General features: G+C 44.5%; 2 protein-coding genes across 6 annotated transcripts in view; one reads left to right on the forward strand and one right to left on the reverse strand.

Annotated features, from left to right (window-relative positions):
- The window catches only part of GLYR1 (glyoxylate reductase 1 homolog), a 28,875-nt gene extending 17,132 nt beyond the window's left edge, over positions 1-11,743 (reverse strand). For 4 of the 5 annotated variants that reach the window (XM_067306638.1, XM_067306637.1, XM_067306635.1 and 1 more), the window contains exons 1-3: positions 11,635-11,743; positions 9,371-9,407; positions 8,152-8,231 (exon numbers count right to left, since the gene is read on the reverse strand). In XM_067306638.1, coding sequence (XP_067162739.1) covers positions 8,152-8,231; positions 9,371-9,407; positions 11,635-11,672 — 155 coding nt within the window. In that variant the 5' untranslated portion in view covers positions 11,673-11,743. Of the gene's footprint in view, positions 1-8,151; positions 8,233-9,370; positions 9,408-11,634 lie in introns of those variants that run through there. The other variant, XM_067306636.1, reaches the window with a different exon arrangement.
- Positions 11,744-15,045: 3,302 nt separating this feature from the next.
- On the forward strand, positions 15,046-18,193 carry MRPS34 (mitochondrial ribosomal protein S34). The gene is made up of 3 exons (XM_067306501.1): positions 15,046-15,437; positions 15,525-15,567; positions 16,473-18,193. Exons 1-3 carry the CDS (start codon positions 15,120-15,122, stop codon positions 16,748-16,750), a joined length of 639 nt encoding a protein of 212 aa, XP_067162602.1. The 5' UTR covers positions 15,046-15,119; the 3' UTR covers positions 16,751-18,193.
- Positions 18,194-18,449: the final 256 nt, after the last annotated feature.

Here is an 18,449-nt window from a genome sequence, read left to right on the forward strand (position 1 = left end):
AAAAGAACATTTTTCTTTATTGTTGATATCTGATTTAAGATAAACTGGTACTAATGTATTTCATGATTTAGCAGTAGCAGAGAATTCACTTGAGTTGTATGAGGAAACTCAAACGACCTCACTGTTTCCACTGCTGCTTCAAAGGACTTCTCAACTTTTACCAAATGGATAAGCTCTCAAGTACAGGGTGACAACTTCACTTTCTGTCAGATTGCTAAACTCTTCTATCACTCTTCAACCATGGCTCGGGGGAATGCTTTTGCTTTTACAATTTCCTGTAGCTCTCTCAGAGTTTAGACTACCTTCATCTCTAACCAAATTCAAGCCCAGGCTTATCTGCCACACTATTATAAAGCTATTTCCACCCTGCTATTGAAAACAGTCCTGTATAAGCTTTAGAAGAGATTTTCTGAGCTAGGATGGCCAACAGTGCTTCTTAGCATACAGCAGCACAGAACACAGCATAAACCAGTTGAGCTGTTTTTACCTGACTCCAAAACATCCCTATTTTATAAACAGAGAATAGCCACAATTATACATTTTAAATGTTTTCCAGTGCCGTCTAGTTCCTGCAAGCAGGTGAAGTGGTTTTGTAGCTGCCTTTTCAGGCTTCCATTTGTAAGAATCATGCCATAACAGCTAAACTGAACATAAAGGTGAAGATAAAAAAGGACCAGCACCTTTGCTGGATCTTGGTTGCTGCTCTTCACAAAGTCACAAAGCTCAGTAAATCCTTTAAAATTCCATGAAGTAGTTTCTCTTTACCAGCATTAGCCATTGTTGGCAGTCAGAAATCAGTTTGGTGAAGGCAGACTGAAACTTTTTCAAGTTGCATACAGACAGAAAAGACCTCCCGCTAGAAAAGCCTGTGGCAATACTGGCATTCTTTCCATACTGCCAGTATAATCTACTCCATGATTCCACCATAGCCCTAAAACAGAACCCAGTATTGTTTTGCACACAATCCTTTTGCTTAGTTTACAATTTCTTCATGCTATCTGACTTAGCATTTCTACAATGAATCAAACTGGTACTTCTCAGACTACAACTTACACTCCAAGAGCTATGCAGAGATTCTCTCCTGGCTGCCCAGACATTATAATGAAACATATTTTAAAATCCACTTAGACTGCAAAGCCCAGCTGCGTGGCACTCAGAATGACAAAGCATGCCAAGGTACTAGACAACATCAGCTCATAAGAAGCCTTTCCATTATATATATTTATATACACACACACACAGGAAACAAGATTTTTGAGTACATTATAAAAAAAAGCATGTTAAATATATTTCCAAGATTTGAATTTCTAAATAAAAACAACCTTCTTTCTACCAAGGCATTCTCTTAGGTTTTTCTCAGCCTGCACATCCTATCCTTCCTCACTGCATGTGTCCATTAGTTCCCTTTCCCATTACTTTTCCTTCGGGATGGAGAAAAGCTGAAACATAAAGCTTTCTGGCTCCTGGCTTCAAAGGTGCATTTTGGCACTTAAGATCACCAGGGACAAAGAATTAATAGATCTCAGAGACAAAATAACAAGTGAAAACAGAGCCTCAAATGCTGCCTCAGAAAAGAAAAAAACATATATATATATATATATATATGCATGTATGGATGTATGTATCCCTCAGCCTTTTCCTTTCCAATTTATCCTTTGTGTGTCATCTACTTGGACTACTTTCTACAAGATAGAAATATGTCTTTTGATATCAGATGTCCATAAAGCATTTTCATGTAATGTTTCAAGCACCAGAAAATTAAAGAACATCCCAAAGTCATTTATGTTTATACTGAAGATCTCTCTTTTTTAAGCAATAACCTCATAGCCAAAGAGCAATATTTAGATAAGAGGTCTCAAGGATGTAACACAGAAACAGGAACTACTATTTCTCTCCTGACTCAGCAATGAATTAATGCCCTAGAAAATCACTGGTGATACTACATTACTGAAGAGGTTGTATTTAAGATGAGATTGTATCAATATTGCTGCACAGAGTCATCTAATATCCATAAAGAAGGGGTGAAATGGAAAGTGAAATGATAAAGAGCACTATTAAAAGGATATGTTTTAGTAATGGTTCTGTTTGCCCATTTCCCCTTACCCTCCCTTCTTCCCTCTAAAATGACATTCTTACAAAACCACCTCTCACTGTAAAGTTCATGTTCTATTCATGAACAATAAAGACTCAGAGAAGAGATGCAGCTAGAGATGTCAGGTTCAAATCCGTGATACGAGCTTAGCACAGATAAGACGATCCCAAAAAACACTTTCTAGTCACTCTTTCAGTCTAAAGATACCAATTCCTAATGATAAATTGTAGGAATGAATGTGACAGAACCTCTACGCATACACTCATTTTTTGCAAGCTTTACAGGTAGGGCTGCAAAATGGTGGCATTGTAACTCCAAATTTCTCTTAGCAAGTAAACTCCAGAAAAGTTTTCATAAAGTTCACGTTGTACCATTTTAGATGCCTACATTAAATGCTAACACAAATCAACTTTGAAAGTCAAAAGCAAACAGCTTGGCTACTTACAACCCCAGCATGTATGAGCACACAGCATAAAAAACAAATGCAGAAATCTAGGTAAATTTCTGCTGAGATGATCAGTGTCGCAAAGTCTTGTTGGAGGCCTGTAGGTAGCAGGGTCCCCCAGGGGTCAATACTGGGTCCAGTCCTGTTCAACATCATCAACAATGAACTGCATGAAGGGACAGAGTGCACCCTCAGCAAGTTTGCTAGCAATACAAAACTGGGAGGAGTGGCTGATGCCCCAGAAGGCTGTGCTGTCATTCAGAGGGACCGCGACAGGCTGGAAAGATGTGCAGAGAGGAACCTCATGAAGTTCAATAAAGGGAAGTGCAGAGTCCTGTACCTAGGGAGGAATAACCCCAGGCACCAGGACAGGCTGGGGGCTGACCTGCTGGAAAGCAGCTCTGCAGAGAAGGATGGGGTGGACACCAAGCTGACCATGAGCCAGCAGTATGCCATGGTGGGGGGTGTCCTGAAGGCCAGGAAGGTATCCTGGGCTGCATTAGGAAGAGTATTGCCAGCAGGTGGAGGGAGGTAAACCTCCCCCTCTACTCAGCCCTGGTGAGGCCACATCTGGAGTCCAGGTCTGAGCTCTGCAGTAAGAGACATGGAGTTACTGGAGAGAGTCCAGCAAAGGGCCACTAAGATGATTAAGAGACTGGCACATCTCAGATGTGATGAGAGGCTGAGAGAGCTGGGACTGTTCAACCTGGAGAAGACTGAGGGGGGAATCTTATCAACGTGTACAAATATCTGCAGGGAGGGTATAAAGATGAAGCCAGACTCTTCTCAGTGGTGCCCAGTGACAGGACAAGAGGCAATGGGCACAAATTGAAACGCAGGAAGCTCCGTCTGAACATAAGGAAAAGCTCTGACTGTGAGGGTGACTGAGCACTAGAACAGGTGGCCCAGAGAGGTTGTAGAGTCTCCATTCTTGGAAATATTCAAAAGCCATCTGGACAGGGTCCTGGGCAACGTGCTGTAGGTGATCCTGCTTGAGCAGGGGGGTTGGACTAGATGATCTTTATAGGTCCCTTCCAACCTCAACCGTTCTGTGATTCTGCTGTGAAGAGACTGCCCCAATTTTCTTCAATAAGACAACTCCAATGGCTGAACTCTCAACTCGATATATAAATATCTTCATCAAAAAGAGCACAAAAACACTACAGTACATTAGACTAACAGTCCATGTAGCAGAGAGGATACTTAGCAAAAGAAAATAATCAGCAGGGAAACACTGACAGAAGTAAAGTATTAGATTTTTCAAATTTAGGCAGTAAGAAGTTTTACAGGGTACTTACACTTCCAGAGATGTCAGCTAGGGGTAAAAAAGTTTTGACCATATGGATTTTTAGCTATGACACTCTTCCTACAGAGTTATAGCGACATTCCAGTTAGCTCTAGCATACAACAGCCTACCTTTGGCAATATGGAATTCTGCATGGGATAGTTTACCCAACAGGAAAACACCAGCAATGTTTCTTAATCCTCTTTGTCTGCTTAGCTTACACTTTCTGGCTCCTCAGATTCCCAGAGTATCATATCCAAGGCCTGGCAAACTCTAAGTGTTTTCTGATGTTAGGATCTGAAAGAATGTGTTATAAGACTACATCCAAAAGTTTCTCTCTCCCCTGGAAGCCAGGGAGAACAGTGGCAGAAGAAGAGGGTAGGTGTTAACATTCCAACAGGATATGGAGGATGGGAAAGCAATGACTGCTGCGCTGAAAATCACTGTGTCTGATGGAAATAGGCTGCAGATGATTATACTTATCTTGGATTGCAAACTTCCTTTGATTTTTCCTTAATATATCAAGTCAGGAAGTGACCCCTGACCTCACTGCATTTAGTGAGACTATTTAGTTTTGTACTGATGTGGCAAAAAGTGAGAATGGGCTGTTCTAGCTTGCTATTAAGACTTTGATACCTATGACTTGCAAGACCATTTGGCTATTAAAGTACATCCAATGAGTTAAGTGAATACAGTGAATGTGTGTGTGCATATGTGTTCATACATGTACATGCATGCACATACACATCGGAATACAGCCCTGCTGACTGTAGAACTCTCCCTAATATGTCACTGAAACAAAGTAGAGTACTGACACATTCATAACACAAAGCTATAATTTATTAGTTTTGACAATGCCATAACAAACTCCTAAACAGGCAATGAAACGTTAGAATATTTTAAACTGGATGAAGCACACTAAGAATTTCTATAAGACTTGTAGGCTATGGGCCTGCTAGTCTAGTAGTTCTAATTACTAATAGTTATGAATTTATCACAGAATCACAGAACAGTTGGGGTTGGAAGGGACCTCCAGAGATCATCTGGTCCAACCCTCCTGCTGAAGCAGGGTCAGCTAGAGCAGGTTGCCCAGGATCATGGTTATAAATGTATAAGTGTAAATACCACAGTAATTCTTGCATTGTTGCACTCCGTTATGGGAAAGGCATACAAGGACTTCCCACAAAACTGTTTTTAGGAGTTCCTTTATTTCTGATGCTACAATCTGAAAAGTGCAGTTAGGAAGATTGATAAGAGATCAGAGTTCCTCTGCTATTCAGAAAGACCAAATCAAATTTGTTGTTTATATTCCAGTAACTGGATGCTGTTATGTGCTTGCCAGCTCTATGGGCAGGATATATCAACTTTTCTTGATTTTGGATGAAGAATCATTTTAATGCTACTTTCTCAGAGGACAGCCACGGAACTCACAAGAACTCCTAGGCAAACTAGAAAAATCTCTCTGCAGAATAAGTTAATAAGAGAATACATTATACAAGTGTATGTATCACAATCTAGGAAGTCGCCTAGAAAAAGACATGGGTAGTGTATCACTACTATGAACATCAATGCAGCTTTCACTGCGGTAGAGTGAAGGAGTATTCCACAACTTCAGCGAAGAGACAAAAACCTCTTCCACATATACAAAATAGTTATCTTGCAGAAAAACTATTACTTTAAAAGTGATAGAAGCAAATAATTCTACTAACAAGATAAATATAAAGAGCATAGGGCTCAGCAGAAACTTTACTAAAAGCCAAGTTTTACAGCACAGTCTGAATGCGTTCATACTCTCACTTTTACATCTTTAGCCAAAACTACTTACATTAACTGGAAGGCTTTATTCCTTAGTCACTGCAGCATCACACTGGGCCAGTAAGTATTAGTATTCAATTCACATGCAAGGTTACAGGTAAAGAAAAATGGGCATTCTCTTTTGAGCTGTATCCTAAGCCATTCAGAATTTCAGAAATAACAACTAGAGCCTACCTACATATTATGCCACCTACCCATTATGCCAAAAAACTGCCAACCTCTCTCATAAGTATATTTTCATTCACCCATCCACTCTGTTCGGATGCATGAAGTCACATTGTTTACCAGTTTACACTTCTAAGAAGCTTCCCCCTTAATATCTGGTATGGCACACTGGAGCCACATAAGTCAGGAAGAAACAACTTTTTCCTAGCTTGAAATAGTGGCTTTTTTGACCAGAGCTGTCATCTGGAACTCCTCAGGAGAGAAAAAAAAAAAAAAGTCTATCAAGAGCCTGAGGTTGCTTGCCCATGGACAAATTAGCTGGCAAACATCTGCTGAAGTTTATTAGAGGGCTTCTACCTGCCAACCATCATTGCCTTAATCTTACACAGACTGGACAGTAGTCAAATGGCTTATGTCCAGATCGTCACCTGTTAAACTTTGACAGAGTAAGATAATAACAGAAGAGCTACAGAAAAGGATCTGTGATGTAGTAATGTCATCCTACAATCTTCAAAGAGGCAGAAAGAGGGAAGTACAAGTAGACAAGAGTGGCTTGCACTAAAATTCCAATATGAGTCAGTGTACTCATCACACCACAGATTACATTCAGTGATCAGAGCTTAGCATCCAAATATTTATTATTTTGTTCATTTTGTAGAGTAGTGATAGCTGGTGGTTAGCTATTTCCACTTACTGTTTATAAACTTCTAAAACAAAAGTATCTGTAAAACACATTAGCTTACTTGCACAAAATAAATAAAGGATTTTCCCTTCAGGCTCAGACTAAGTGAAATAATTTAAGTTTTTCCTGATTTGGTTCTTTGACTATGATCAAAGACAAGGATTTTCTCTAACAGCTCTAACCAGCATGCTTTTAAAGGCCCAGGTCAGGACAGAACACACACAGGTTTCGATCTTTTCTGTCTATAAATACTGCTTTATAAAGAGACTGAAGGGGACAATATTTATTTCTACTTAATTTTCAGGTAGGATATGCCAGTCAAAACAACTGAATTTCTAAATTATGTGATTACCCAACAGGAAATGATTAATTAAATTTCACAAGCTGGAGGGGGGTTTTTTTGGCTATGTTAGTCTGCCAGTTGATTGGATTTTCCCTAGCCTGAGCTCTAGAATCATGTAATAAGCCCCAATTATTTTGCAGCACTGACCTCTTCACCTGCAATCAGGCTGCTAATCTCAGCTAGAGTATCCTATATTTATAACCACTATTTTCAGGCTTCTCTTAATACAATTTACCACAAACATCTCTGTATCTGCACCAAAAAATATGCAATACAAGATGAAGAACAGTCAGGAGAGGAACAGTCAGTCTCCTCAAGTTTTAGGACCTGACTAGCTCCCAAATGACTATGGATAATAAAAAAAGCCACCTTCCCTCCTCCCTCCCTCCTCCCCCCCACAAAAAACAACCTTCACTTGCCTTACATTACTAGAAATCCAGCAGACCTTCCTATCGATATGCAGCATCCTCTCCCTCTCCAACAAGTTTAGATCTCAGTTCTTAATGGAAAATTGAATTTTAAATATTAAACAAAAATAACCTGTCAGTTGAAAATAATTTCCTGAGGAAATATCCATTATTTGGTCTCAATTCTTGGTAGTTTCTCTCAAAAAGAAAAGTTTTCTCATCTCTTATGGAAGATTATAATTTTCTCCCACATTACATGACCAAATACAAAACAGCAGCAAATAAATAGAAAAACTGAAAAGCTAGCAAAATAACTTTCAGTTTCATAAAATGCCTACATTTTCTGGGTGGTTTTTTTTCCAGTTTGCAACTATCTGAGTCTAAAACAAATATAATTTTGCATGCATGTTTGTAATCAATAAATTTTTTCCTTGTGAAAAGGTAGTCTACAATAGTTTTGGTTCTCCTATGCTGCAAAGTCCTCCCAAAGCACAGCAAGAATGTTTTCAGTCATCAGGCATGACAGTATGTTCTTATTATGAATGACAAGTATAAAGCTGTTTTATCCTTATAGCAGAAAAAAAATGATGCTCTTGCTGCACCTTTCTCAAACATAGTTACATGCTAAATCTAACTCAGTCGCATCACACCTACTCCCATAAAAATGGCAAGCTACCAAGAACTTTCCTTCACAGTAGCAGCTAAAATCCTAACATGTTTGAGTACGTAAGTCTTTGCAGTCCTCACACACCCACATGAGCGGCTATAACATGCAATGATAGTCACATTCTTTTTGCATGTAGATCAAAGACCGCCTTTTGCAAAGCTAAACTTTGCGTTAGCAAAAAATTCTTCCATGAAAGATCCACGCTATATGGGCCAATATTTTTGTCAGATGAAAACAAGCAGGTACATACTGATCTTCTGTTCCAAAAAACTTCACAAAGAAGCACTTTTTTCCACGAGGTTTCTTCAGATCTTTAGGTGGATTAACAATCTGAAGGTGATTAAAAGAAAAAAGTTACAGAGACTGTTTCAAGTACATAAAACTTATACTCTCTGATTTTCTTACTATGTTTCATAGCTCTTTTTTTTTTTTTTTTTAAAGTTTCACTAGGAAGAGAACTTGAATTCATGACAAGTTTTCCAAGTAAATATGTAATCCATATATTTCCTTAGATATGCCTACGCTGCAACAGGGTACAAAAATACCCAAACTCCACTGATACATCATTATCCCCAATAGGTAAAAGAGAAATCTTTTTAAATTTAGAAAGCCAAATGGCATTTGTTAAAGCTTGTTCCACTTAAGTTATTTTAAAATTTACATTTAAAGCTGTGTCTTTACCCCCAGAATAGATTTGTTTCTTACAAAGCTTAAAATATTAGTAAAGAGAAAAGCAGTCATTCTGTTACTCAGGTGACAGCTGAAAGACTGCAGGGGAGCTCGAATTTAACTGGACCTGATAACCAGAGTGAAACCAAGTATTTATGGTTGTCAGCCACATGGACAACACTTTTCCCTGTAGCATGCTGTTATCTCAGCATGCACAGTTCTCATACCTACACCAAAAATAAAAACACAGTACTTTCAGGGAAGGAGAAATGATAAGAATGGCACATATAATTTAACTCTTAAAATAAATAAATAAAACATCTTTCTGGCCTTTCATCAGAAAAAAAAAAAGAAGAGAAAATGTAACTCTTCTTCTTCCTCCCCTCTGAAATTATCACTCAAAAAATATATAGCTCTAAAACAGTATTTCAAGAAACCAGATTCTCCATTTCTAATATTTAAAACAGTGTATGTAACCAATTTATTATGGGAGGAGAGAAACATGTCTTGCAGAAAGTGATAGGGATTAAACTGCTAAATCTGGGGAATACAATCAGTTCTGGAACTGGATAAATTGCTGGTCTCTTTTGCTTTTCATTCCATCTGAATTAACAGCTGTTAGTAACAGGCTGAACTTCTAGATCAAATAAAGCCCTTCATGCATTGCTTGGTTCACAGTTCAGATTTGTGTGTTTTGTATTAAAAAACAAACAAACAAAAAACCCACTCATATTCATTTTTAACTAAAATTCATTTGGTGAAACTTCGGGGGGGGGGGGGGGGGAAGGGGAGGCACTCACCTTTCCTGGCCATGGAGGATACCGGCCCAGCTTCCCCCTATGAAAGAATGAAAAGATTAGGCACTAGAATCTGGGAAAAAACAACTATCCCATGTCTACCTTTTTATATTACAACATATTTTCTGTATTAAGAGACCACATTTTACAGTCAAAACCTACCGTAAAAGACAAGACACAAGCACTTGACACAAGTATTAGGTGCAGGTATCCAGCAATGTAAACTAAGCCTCTATACAATCTGTATGAGCTCAACGGAATATCAGAATTTAAGCCAAAGATACAGCAGCAGCATAGCTACTGCCTGGAAGACCTAGTGCTACAGCTCTTACTACTCTTGTAAGATTGAATATTCCCTCACAAGGAATTGAGCTAGGGTATTGATGCAGGCAATCAAACCAAAGTTCAAGTTGATAACTTAGATCCTTCAGGACAGAACAGTCTAGTAAGCATAGCAGCCAGTGATTTCCAGCTCAGGCAGATAAGATTCTTAGAAGTTCTAATAAGAAAGCATTTATGGCAGAACCCACTGAATTATCATTAGTTCCATTATCACTTTCTTCAGATGCTCACCACAAGATGTGCTAAAGATATAAAAGAATCATAAGAAAAGCAGAAACATTTATTTCCTACACTTGCAAATGTTTCCCTTATAAAAACTGCACAAAACTTTTCCTTCACAGAAGAGGAAGAAAGCAGTTAGACTAAGCCCAAAGCATGGTGGCTTTATTATTATCTTACCCTTGTCATGTACAGAGGCTGCAGTACTCTCACAAAAGCCTATCAGTTATTACCTTACAAGAGTCTGTCAGAGAATCTCTGGAGCCTGTCTGCTACTGAAGTAAAAATTCTCAGCAAGCAGCATTTCAACTCCTCCTGAGATGACAATTGTACACAGGAGATTCAGTGGTGATAGTCAGGCAGGAACACTGCCAAGAGCTTTAACCATGACCATGGCTTATATCTGACACTTCTATTCTTGTACTGAACAGGGCTTTCATCAAAACCTTTCATCTGTTGCTGTCTTACTGTTATAGTTCTTCGAAGATGGGCCTAGGGATAGTACCTGTCTAGGCTGTCACGTGCAAAACTAAAGCAGGATAATCTGCATTCCAACACTGAGAGCAGTGCACTCCCCAAATGCTCATTTGAAACAAATTTTGCTAAAAGGAACCAACCTTTACTTACTTTTCTATATAAATTAGACAACTTCACATCACTGTCAATTTTTCGGATGAGAAACTGCAGTTGCCACAGCCTGGAGCACGTACTTCTTTTTATCTGGGATATAAATATAAATGCATACACTTGCGTGTTGGGGATTAGCTATTTGTTGCAAACCCTAGCAGGATACCCTAGCCTATCAAGTACAGTAGAGCCTGTCCACTCAAGAACCAGCACTTACAGGCCTTGACAGAATCCCCTCAGTTCTCCTGATTTAGAAATTGAAAAAAAAAAAAAAAAAAAAAAAAAAACCACTCTCGCAGCTTTCTGATTACTTGAGGGTAAAATTGGAGTGACATGGGGAAGTGGCAGTTTCTGTGAGCTTCAACAGGAACATCCTAACCTGTAAAAAAAGTCACTTTCCCATATTGTTGTGTTGCTTCATTAAAGCATTCCCAAAGAACACCACCGATGCTCTCACTAACCACCTATTTATTTACTTCCTTTTTCATCTCCCTTGGGAGGAGACCCTATTTCCAGCCGAGCCCCGAACGATCACTCCTCTGTCCCACTCCCCTCACCCCCTTCCGCCTTCCTCCCCCCGTTAGCCTCCGGTGCCGGCCCGCCCAGGAGCCGAGCCTTCCTCCCCCGGCCTGCTCCAGCCCAGCCCGGGGACCCCCAGATTCCCTCCCGCCGCCGCCCGCCCCGGGCCGCCGCCCATCCCCGCGGGACGGCAGCGGCGAGACCCCCCGTCCTCGGGCCGCCGCTCGCCCTGCCCAGCCCAGCCCCTCCTTCCCCGCAGCTGCACCTCGGAGCCCTCCCCGAGGCGGGTGCCCCGCCGCTGGGGGGTGACAGCGCTGCCCCTGGACCGCCTCAGCTCCCGCTGCGCCGCGCTCCGCCGGGCCGGGCCGGGCACAGCCCCACCGCCGCTGCCACCGCCCCCTCCGCCCCGGCTGCGCTCAGCCGCCACGGGCGGAGCCTCTCCCGCACTCCTCTGCGCGCTGCGAGAGGTGTCTTCCCCCGCCCCGCCGCGCCCCGCCGCCCGCTCGGCGCCCGCTCCCCCCGCCCTGCCCCGCCGCCGCCCGGCCTGCTCCACCACTCACCACACCAAGTCTCCAAGCCTCAGACTCACGGCCGCCATCTTACCGACACAGCCACCAGCCGCACCGCGCAAGGCCTGCCGGGACAGGACGGCACCCGCCGCGGAGGCCAGCGGGGCGGGGCGGGGCGAGCCGGCCGGGATAGGGCAGTCCTCGTCACGTGGGGCGGGCGGGCTGTCACCGGGCCACTCCCTCGAGGTGTGACTGCGGCTGCAGCGCTGATTGGGTGCAGGGCGCGCGGCGTCGCGACACCACCCGGCTTCGGCCCCTGCGGGTGACGCGCGAGCGCGGAGCGGCTCCGCGCAGCCGGCAGCGCGGGGGGCGGGGCCTGTCTGCCCGCCCCGCCCGCAGCTCTCGCCGCCGCCGTCCGCGGCCGCAGGGAGCGCGGTCGGGCGCGGCCGGGCACCCCCGGGTCTGCGCGGGTACCCTCGGCGCGGCCGGCGCCTGCCCTTCTACCCCCCCGGCTGATCTCTCGTTTCTTTATATGCGGTGTCTCACGGGCATGTTGTGAAGAATTTGTCATAGTTTTCAAGATGAAGTGTAGTTAAGAGGACAATTACCAGCTAGTAAAACCAGCCGGGGGTCTCATTTTCGTTTGAGAGTTATCTCGTGTATAAAAGACCAATTGCTTTTGCACTGTAGTTCCAGGCCAGTTGTTTCACTGAGAGCGGGGCTGTGCACCGGCAGTCTGAAGGCCATGTACGTCCTGGGCTGCGTAAAGTGAATTTCCTGCTGTGCAAAGTTCAGTGATTCCTGCGGCTTGCGTGTGGGCACTAACATCACTGTCTGATTCCAGGGGCCTGAGCTGTAACAGTGAATTTCCTGCTGCTTTCCTACAGCTTTGTGGTGAAGCAAACTGAGCCTTCCACTGTGCTCAGCTTGCTCCCGCATAAGAATGAGGGAAATCTTTGTCCTGCTCTATTTTTGCTGGGCAGGTCGCTGGAGACTTGCAAACATGACTGTGCTGTGTTAGACTGCTCCCTAGGCTTTTTTCTTCTGTTCCCGTGTTGTCTTTGTTCTGGGTTTGGACACTCCAGCGCTTACACTGTCCTCTCCCTTGGGCAGGAGGCTTCTCACAGGTTTGCTCTGCCGGTGAGTGGCTCAGAAGGAACGATCAAGCAGGAGAACTTTGTGCTGAGCACTTCAGGGTAAGTGGTTGCACTGTCAGTGGGTCGCTTCTGCTCTGCCAGTGCTCTCGGGTGGGGGCATGTTTGGCTTTGCTTGGCAGAGGTGAGCCATTGATGAGATGAGGGAGTGCTAGAAATCTGATCCTTTCATCCTCGCTCCATGAAATGCCTGTGACTGCCCTGGAAACTCCCTGTTATACCAAAGAAAGCTATTGCTACCAGAGACAACTTGCTGCCACCATGCCCAGACTCTTCTCCTCAGTGTCTATGGATACTGAAAGTCATTTGTGAACTGCACTTGTATCCCCAGTGACCCATGTGGCTGACTAGCAGAACTGCGAGGTGATGAGTTTCAGAACATGTTTTGCACTCTCTACTGCTGTAGGAGTCAGGAGATGCTCTGTCTCTAGCTGCCAGTTTTAAAGTATTGCCTTATTTTTTCCTGATGACTTGACGTGTTTTGCCATTACCCTTCCTTTCTGTTCTTCTGACTAAACTCATTTCACAATTTTTCAACCATCCATATGTCTTCTTCCTCTCTGTGCCCCCACAGAAACCTGCAAACAGGTGCCTTGAAAGGCTAGAGCTTGGGGCTTTCTCAGTGCTTCACAGCCATGCATGTTACCTGCTCTGTGCCCTGTCATAGCTGCTTTACCTTCTCTGCTCTGTTTCTCCCACAGCTGGGTGAACTGAAGGCACGTATCTCATTCTAAACCAGTGTTATCAACTTACTTAATCAGATCTGTCTTCCATGTTACAACCCCTCTCTCCTTTTCAAGAGAGTTGCACTATATTAGGAGAAAAGTCCATGTTTTAAGAGAAGTAACAGCCTTTTAAAACTGAGGTGTGTTACTTGATTTGTTTTGCCATCCAACCCCTGCCAACCTCTTTTTCTCCCAAACATTGATTGTGGTTGACTGCTGACAGAAGCTGGTTTCTATGCCTGAACATCTTTAATAAAGGTCTCTAAGGCATTAGCAGAATGGAGAGGTTTCTTTCTGTATAAGATATGGCATTTAGGAAAAAAACCTCTAACATGATGGGTTTAATTTACCAGTCTGTGGCCATAATCCAGGGGCTACTATAGCCAAACCTGTGCAGTTTCCTACTGAAATCTGTAACGCAGTCACTGATTCTTGACCATATGCTCATGTGTTGCATCAGGGCACTGCTGTCAGAGCAGTTCTTGCCAGGGGAGTTTGTCTGGTTCTGGTAGATGGAGTTAAAAGACCTGAATTCGGGCCTTGGTTCAGTTTCTGACTCTGACCTTGCACTCTGGCCTTGGACTTTTAACCTTTGTCTTATTCTCCCTAAAAAAGCAATGAGAAATCTACCTGAATGATTACTCCATGTTTTTGAAAGTTTCCTTCTTCGTGGTTTAAAGAAGGGCTTGAAATTGATGAATGTTGTTTTCAGTAATTAAAATCTATCTTGACAACAGCAACATGCTGATCAAAAGAGACTGTCTAATGTATTAAAATGTAACAGCATTGCTAAAAAGTGTCTCTGAAGGCCCAGATGTTTCAGTCTTGACTCATGCCCACAATGAACAGTGAGGGGTCTTGCAGGACCTTTCCACTTCCATATGAAGCGCGTAGCACTCCCGTGTCAGTAATCCAACTGTACCTCGTGTTTGCTCCTGTTAGAGCTGTTTTTAACAGCAACCAACTGTTGATAGGTAATACATGCAATAAGCCAGGTTCAGAACAGAACTTAATGTTGTAGGCAGGGCAGTTAGTGAGGTGGCTCATAAAGAATATGAGAGCAGCTGGAAGGAGGGGATTTGAAAGCATGCGCAGAGAAAGCCTGTTCGGTGGAGGGTTGAGGACTGATGCAGAAAGTGGTTCAGGAAGACAGGAGGCCCAGGGAGCGCTCAGCTGCACAGGTGAAAAGGAAGCTGCCCAGATCAGCGACCAGCTTGAAAAACGAACCGCTGCCTTGCTTCAAAAGAGCAGTGCCGGAAGGTACTTGCCGCGACGGGAGGGCCCAGGGAGCCTCGGCTCGCCCCCGGCATGAGCGGAGGCCGTGCCCCCGGCCGTAACGCGGGGCCGGAGCCGGGCCCGGGGAGAGGCGAGGCGAGGCGAGGCGCCGGCTCCAAGTCCCCCCGCCGCCCGCAGCCGCTCGGCCCGGCCCGGCCGGGGACCCCCGGGTTCCTCGGCCGCGGCACAAGCGTTCCGCTGCCACCACCCCCCCGCGCGGGAGCCGCCAGGCCGCAGCGCTTCCGGGCGGGGCGGGACGGCGCGCGGGCGGCACCGGAAGCTGCCGGGCGCTGAGGCGGCCTGAGGGGCAGCGCGGCGCGGCCAGGACCCGGCGGCTCGGCTCGGCTCGGCTCGGCTCAGGGCGGCCCGGCAGGCAGGCGCCATGGCCCGCAAGAAGCTGTACCGGCCCATCGCCGCCATGGCGAAGAAGATCCGCGAGTACCGGGCGCTGAAGAACCGGCCGCGGGACTCGCAGCGCTTCGCCCTGGACTACGAGACCATGCGGCGGCCGCTGACGCAGAAGCGGCTGCCGGTGCTGGCCTGGGAGGACGTGCGCAACGAGAACCGCCTCTTCACGCTGCTCTGCCGCCTGCCGCTCTTCGGCGTGGGCCGCGTGGTCACCCGCAAGTCCTGGCTCTGGCAGCACGACGAGCCCTGCTACTGGGTCATCACCAAGGTCAAGGTGGACTACACGGCCGAGGTAGAGCACCGCTCCTAGCTGAGCCTCCTCTTTCTGTGGCAAGTAACGTCTGTCACTGCCCGCAACCAATTCTTATTTTCTTTGCAGAATATGGATCATGGAAAAGCGTGGGGATATCTGACCTTCAGAGGTAAAAACAACTTGCTTTCTTTCACAAAAAAGCTTAAGAGAAAACATTCATAAGCAAAACCAGAGAATAAAGTGCAGGGTACGGTGAGCTGCAGGAGAACCATGACCCTCCCATTTGGGAAGTTTTGTTTTTCTTAACTTTGTTAATGAGAAAAGAAATTCTCCATAGTTTAGTTTCTAATGGCGGGATGTAGCTGTCATAGAATACATTTCCAAGAATATTGTGGGAGAGCCAGTGTAGACTGACAATGGGAAAAGACACTGCACTGACAGAGGATTAGGTGAGGTGACAGAGTTGCCTTCCATCCCTAAACTTCAAAGGCAAGACATAGAATGAAAGCACGAGGATATTCTGGGTAAAATCATCAGTAAAACAGCCATGTTGGCAAGTAAACTGGCATTGCACACACTTGGAGTTAGATGGGGGAATTTGCCTTTTTTTTAAAGCCTAATATTAGCTTAATATTAGCGATATGAATGTTTTTATTAGTTTCTGAAACACTTTATTGAAAGCTTTTGAAGTTTATATATATACATTTATATATATATATCATTAAGCTTCCCAGGGAACTTTCATTACTGTAGGGAGAAATTACTCTTATTCTTCAACCATGGAAACTAAATCAGTGAGAGATGAAGTGACTTTTTAAATTAAAAGAGGAAGTCAACCATAGAATTAGAGCAACTTGCTTGTAGTCTTTTCAGTCTGTTTCTGTTTTAATTTCCATGGGCAGAAGTGGGATCCTGCAGTATAGCAGTGAAAATACTGTGTGATCCTTTCAAAATCTCCTTTGCTATTGCCAGTTATAGCAACAGCGATACTGGAGAGCCTGCGCTTGCTGCATTTCCTGGAGGGAGTTTGTTGCTGATAGCGTTGTCCACTGGTGTTCATCTTCTTTTTCTCAGGCAAAACTGAAGAAGAAGTGAGAGAGATCGACAAAGTCATGTACCATGACTGGCGAATGGTGCCCAAGCATGAGGAGGAGGCCTTCAAGAAATTCACCCCAGTGCCAGAAGAGACCATTCGGTACCTTCCATACCCGCCTCTGCTCCGAGCCATGATCCTTGCTCAATGGCAGAAAGAGGGAAAACCAATCACAGAGGAGCCGATGATTGATCTGGAGAAGGTCATGGCTTCTCGCCTTCGGGTTGCAAAGCAAAAAGCTGCAGGGACGCCAGTATAAAGACTTGTTGTGTGACCTGAGCTTCCCATATGCTCTTGCTGTGTGTTAGAAGCACATCAACTTCTTACAGAAGGCACATTTGCCCACTGTTGTATGGCACATCCAGGTTTTCTCACTTCACTTTCTCCCCAGGACCATACAGTGACCTCTTCTGAAAGGGAAGATGCAGATCCATGCAGATTTTTTTTCTTAATTTCAATCTGTCACCAGAGGGACCTTCTTGGTTCTCTGTATATTCTCTGAATTCATAGCTCCTGTCATTCAGCTACAATTCTTTGGAGCACGGTTCCCTTTAGAGCCTGAAAATGAGGGGTTTTTTTAAGAACGCTTGTCAGATAATTTAGGTCCTATTTAAATCACAGAAAGCTGATGTAAGGATATCTCCTTATTTCAGAGCTGTGTGCAAACCTAGCAGAATAAATGAGTTCTTACATCTGTAGCATACTTCTAAGAAAATAGCTTGATTCCCCCCCGCCCCGCATGGAGATCATCCACACGGTTGGTTGAGGTCCAAGTGCAGAGCCTTTATCTTATCAGACCCTTCCTAACCGGTGCAGATTCATCCGAGTTACATATGATAGCAATGAACAACATGGGAGGAACACGACTTTAGATAGTAAGTGTTATTCCCAGAGATGGCCATCAGGAGAGGAGAGAAACTTTAATTCTAGTGATGTGAAGTAGGTAGGATTAGCTCTTACTATTTGAAGCCAGTAGCAAACTACCCCTCATTTCAGTGGAGTATGTTGTGGTGAAAGGTGCAAAAACATAACTCCTTAGTGCAGCCTCTAGAGTTGCTCTTAGGTTAGTCACTCTGACACTTGTTATTACACCATGCCATTGGGGGAGATTTCTTCAAGGTGTCTCCTCGGACCCTAGCCAGAATAAGCAAACTGCATACCTGGAAACCAAAGGCATTTGACTGTAAAAGAAAGACCTGAGTTCAGTATACTTGATAATAATGACACAGGAAATGCAAAAATCACCAACGAACAGAATGGGATTTTTCCTAACTGCCAAAAAGCTGAAGGAAGGAGGAAAGAACATACTGCCTTAGCAATGCTCACTAGTGCGACCCTGTGCTTGAAACAGGCTTTTCACCTCAGCTGCACCGAACTGAGAATGTATTTTTAATACTGTTACATCCCATTGCTTTAATGGAAGCAGTTCTGGATGGGGTTTTCCTCATGTTACTGTACCATGCAATGGCTTCGTAGGGGATCCCCAAAAATCCTGACTGAGAACATGATGTGCTTGTATTAAATCATGGAAGCACAAATCGCACAGGGTCACTGATGGGAGATCTGGAGGCAAAGGCACATTTGGGCTTCACAGCTGTGTCGCTGAGGGGCTCAGTCGATACAGCTCTGCAAGGGTGTGCTTTTTGCAGAGTGAAAAAATAAATGTAAAGCAACAGTGCCAATAAAGCCTCTTTCTTCTCTTCTGCTGTCTTGTGTGTAAGGCTCCCCAAGCCGGAGCTTGGGTGAGGGGACTGGTTGCAGCACGCTGGGCACTAGTCCTGCTCTAGTCCAGCCCAGCCGCAGTTATTTCACTGGCAGAGTTGCTGTGTCACGCTGGAGGTGGGTGTCAGGCCAGGACGAACAGCCTGGGGCTGTGTTCCTGCTGGTGTAGCTGAGAGGAGGATCCCTGAGTGATCCCTGGGGCTGCTGCTGTGGCCTCTCGTGCACCTGTGGCCTGG

This window comes from Apteryx mantelli, chromosome 16, assembly GCF_036417845.1.
Source record: "Apteryx mantelli isolate bAptMan1 chromosome 16, bAptMan1.hap1, whole genome shotgun sequence".
Classification (NCBI taxonomy): Eukaryota; Metazoa; Chordata; class Aves; order Apterygiformes; family Apterygidae; genus Apteryx; species Apteryx mantelli.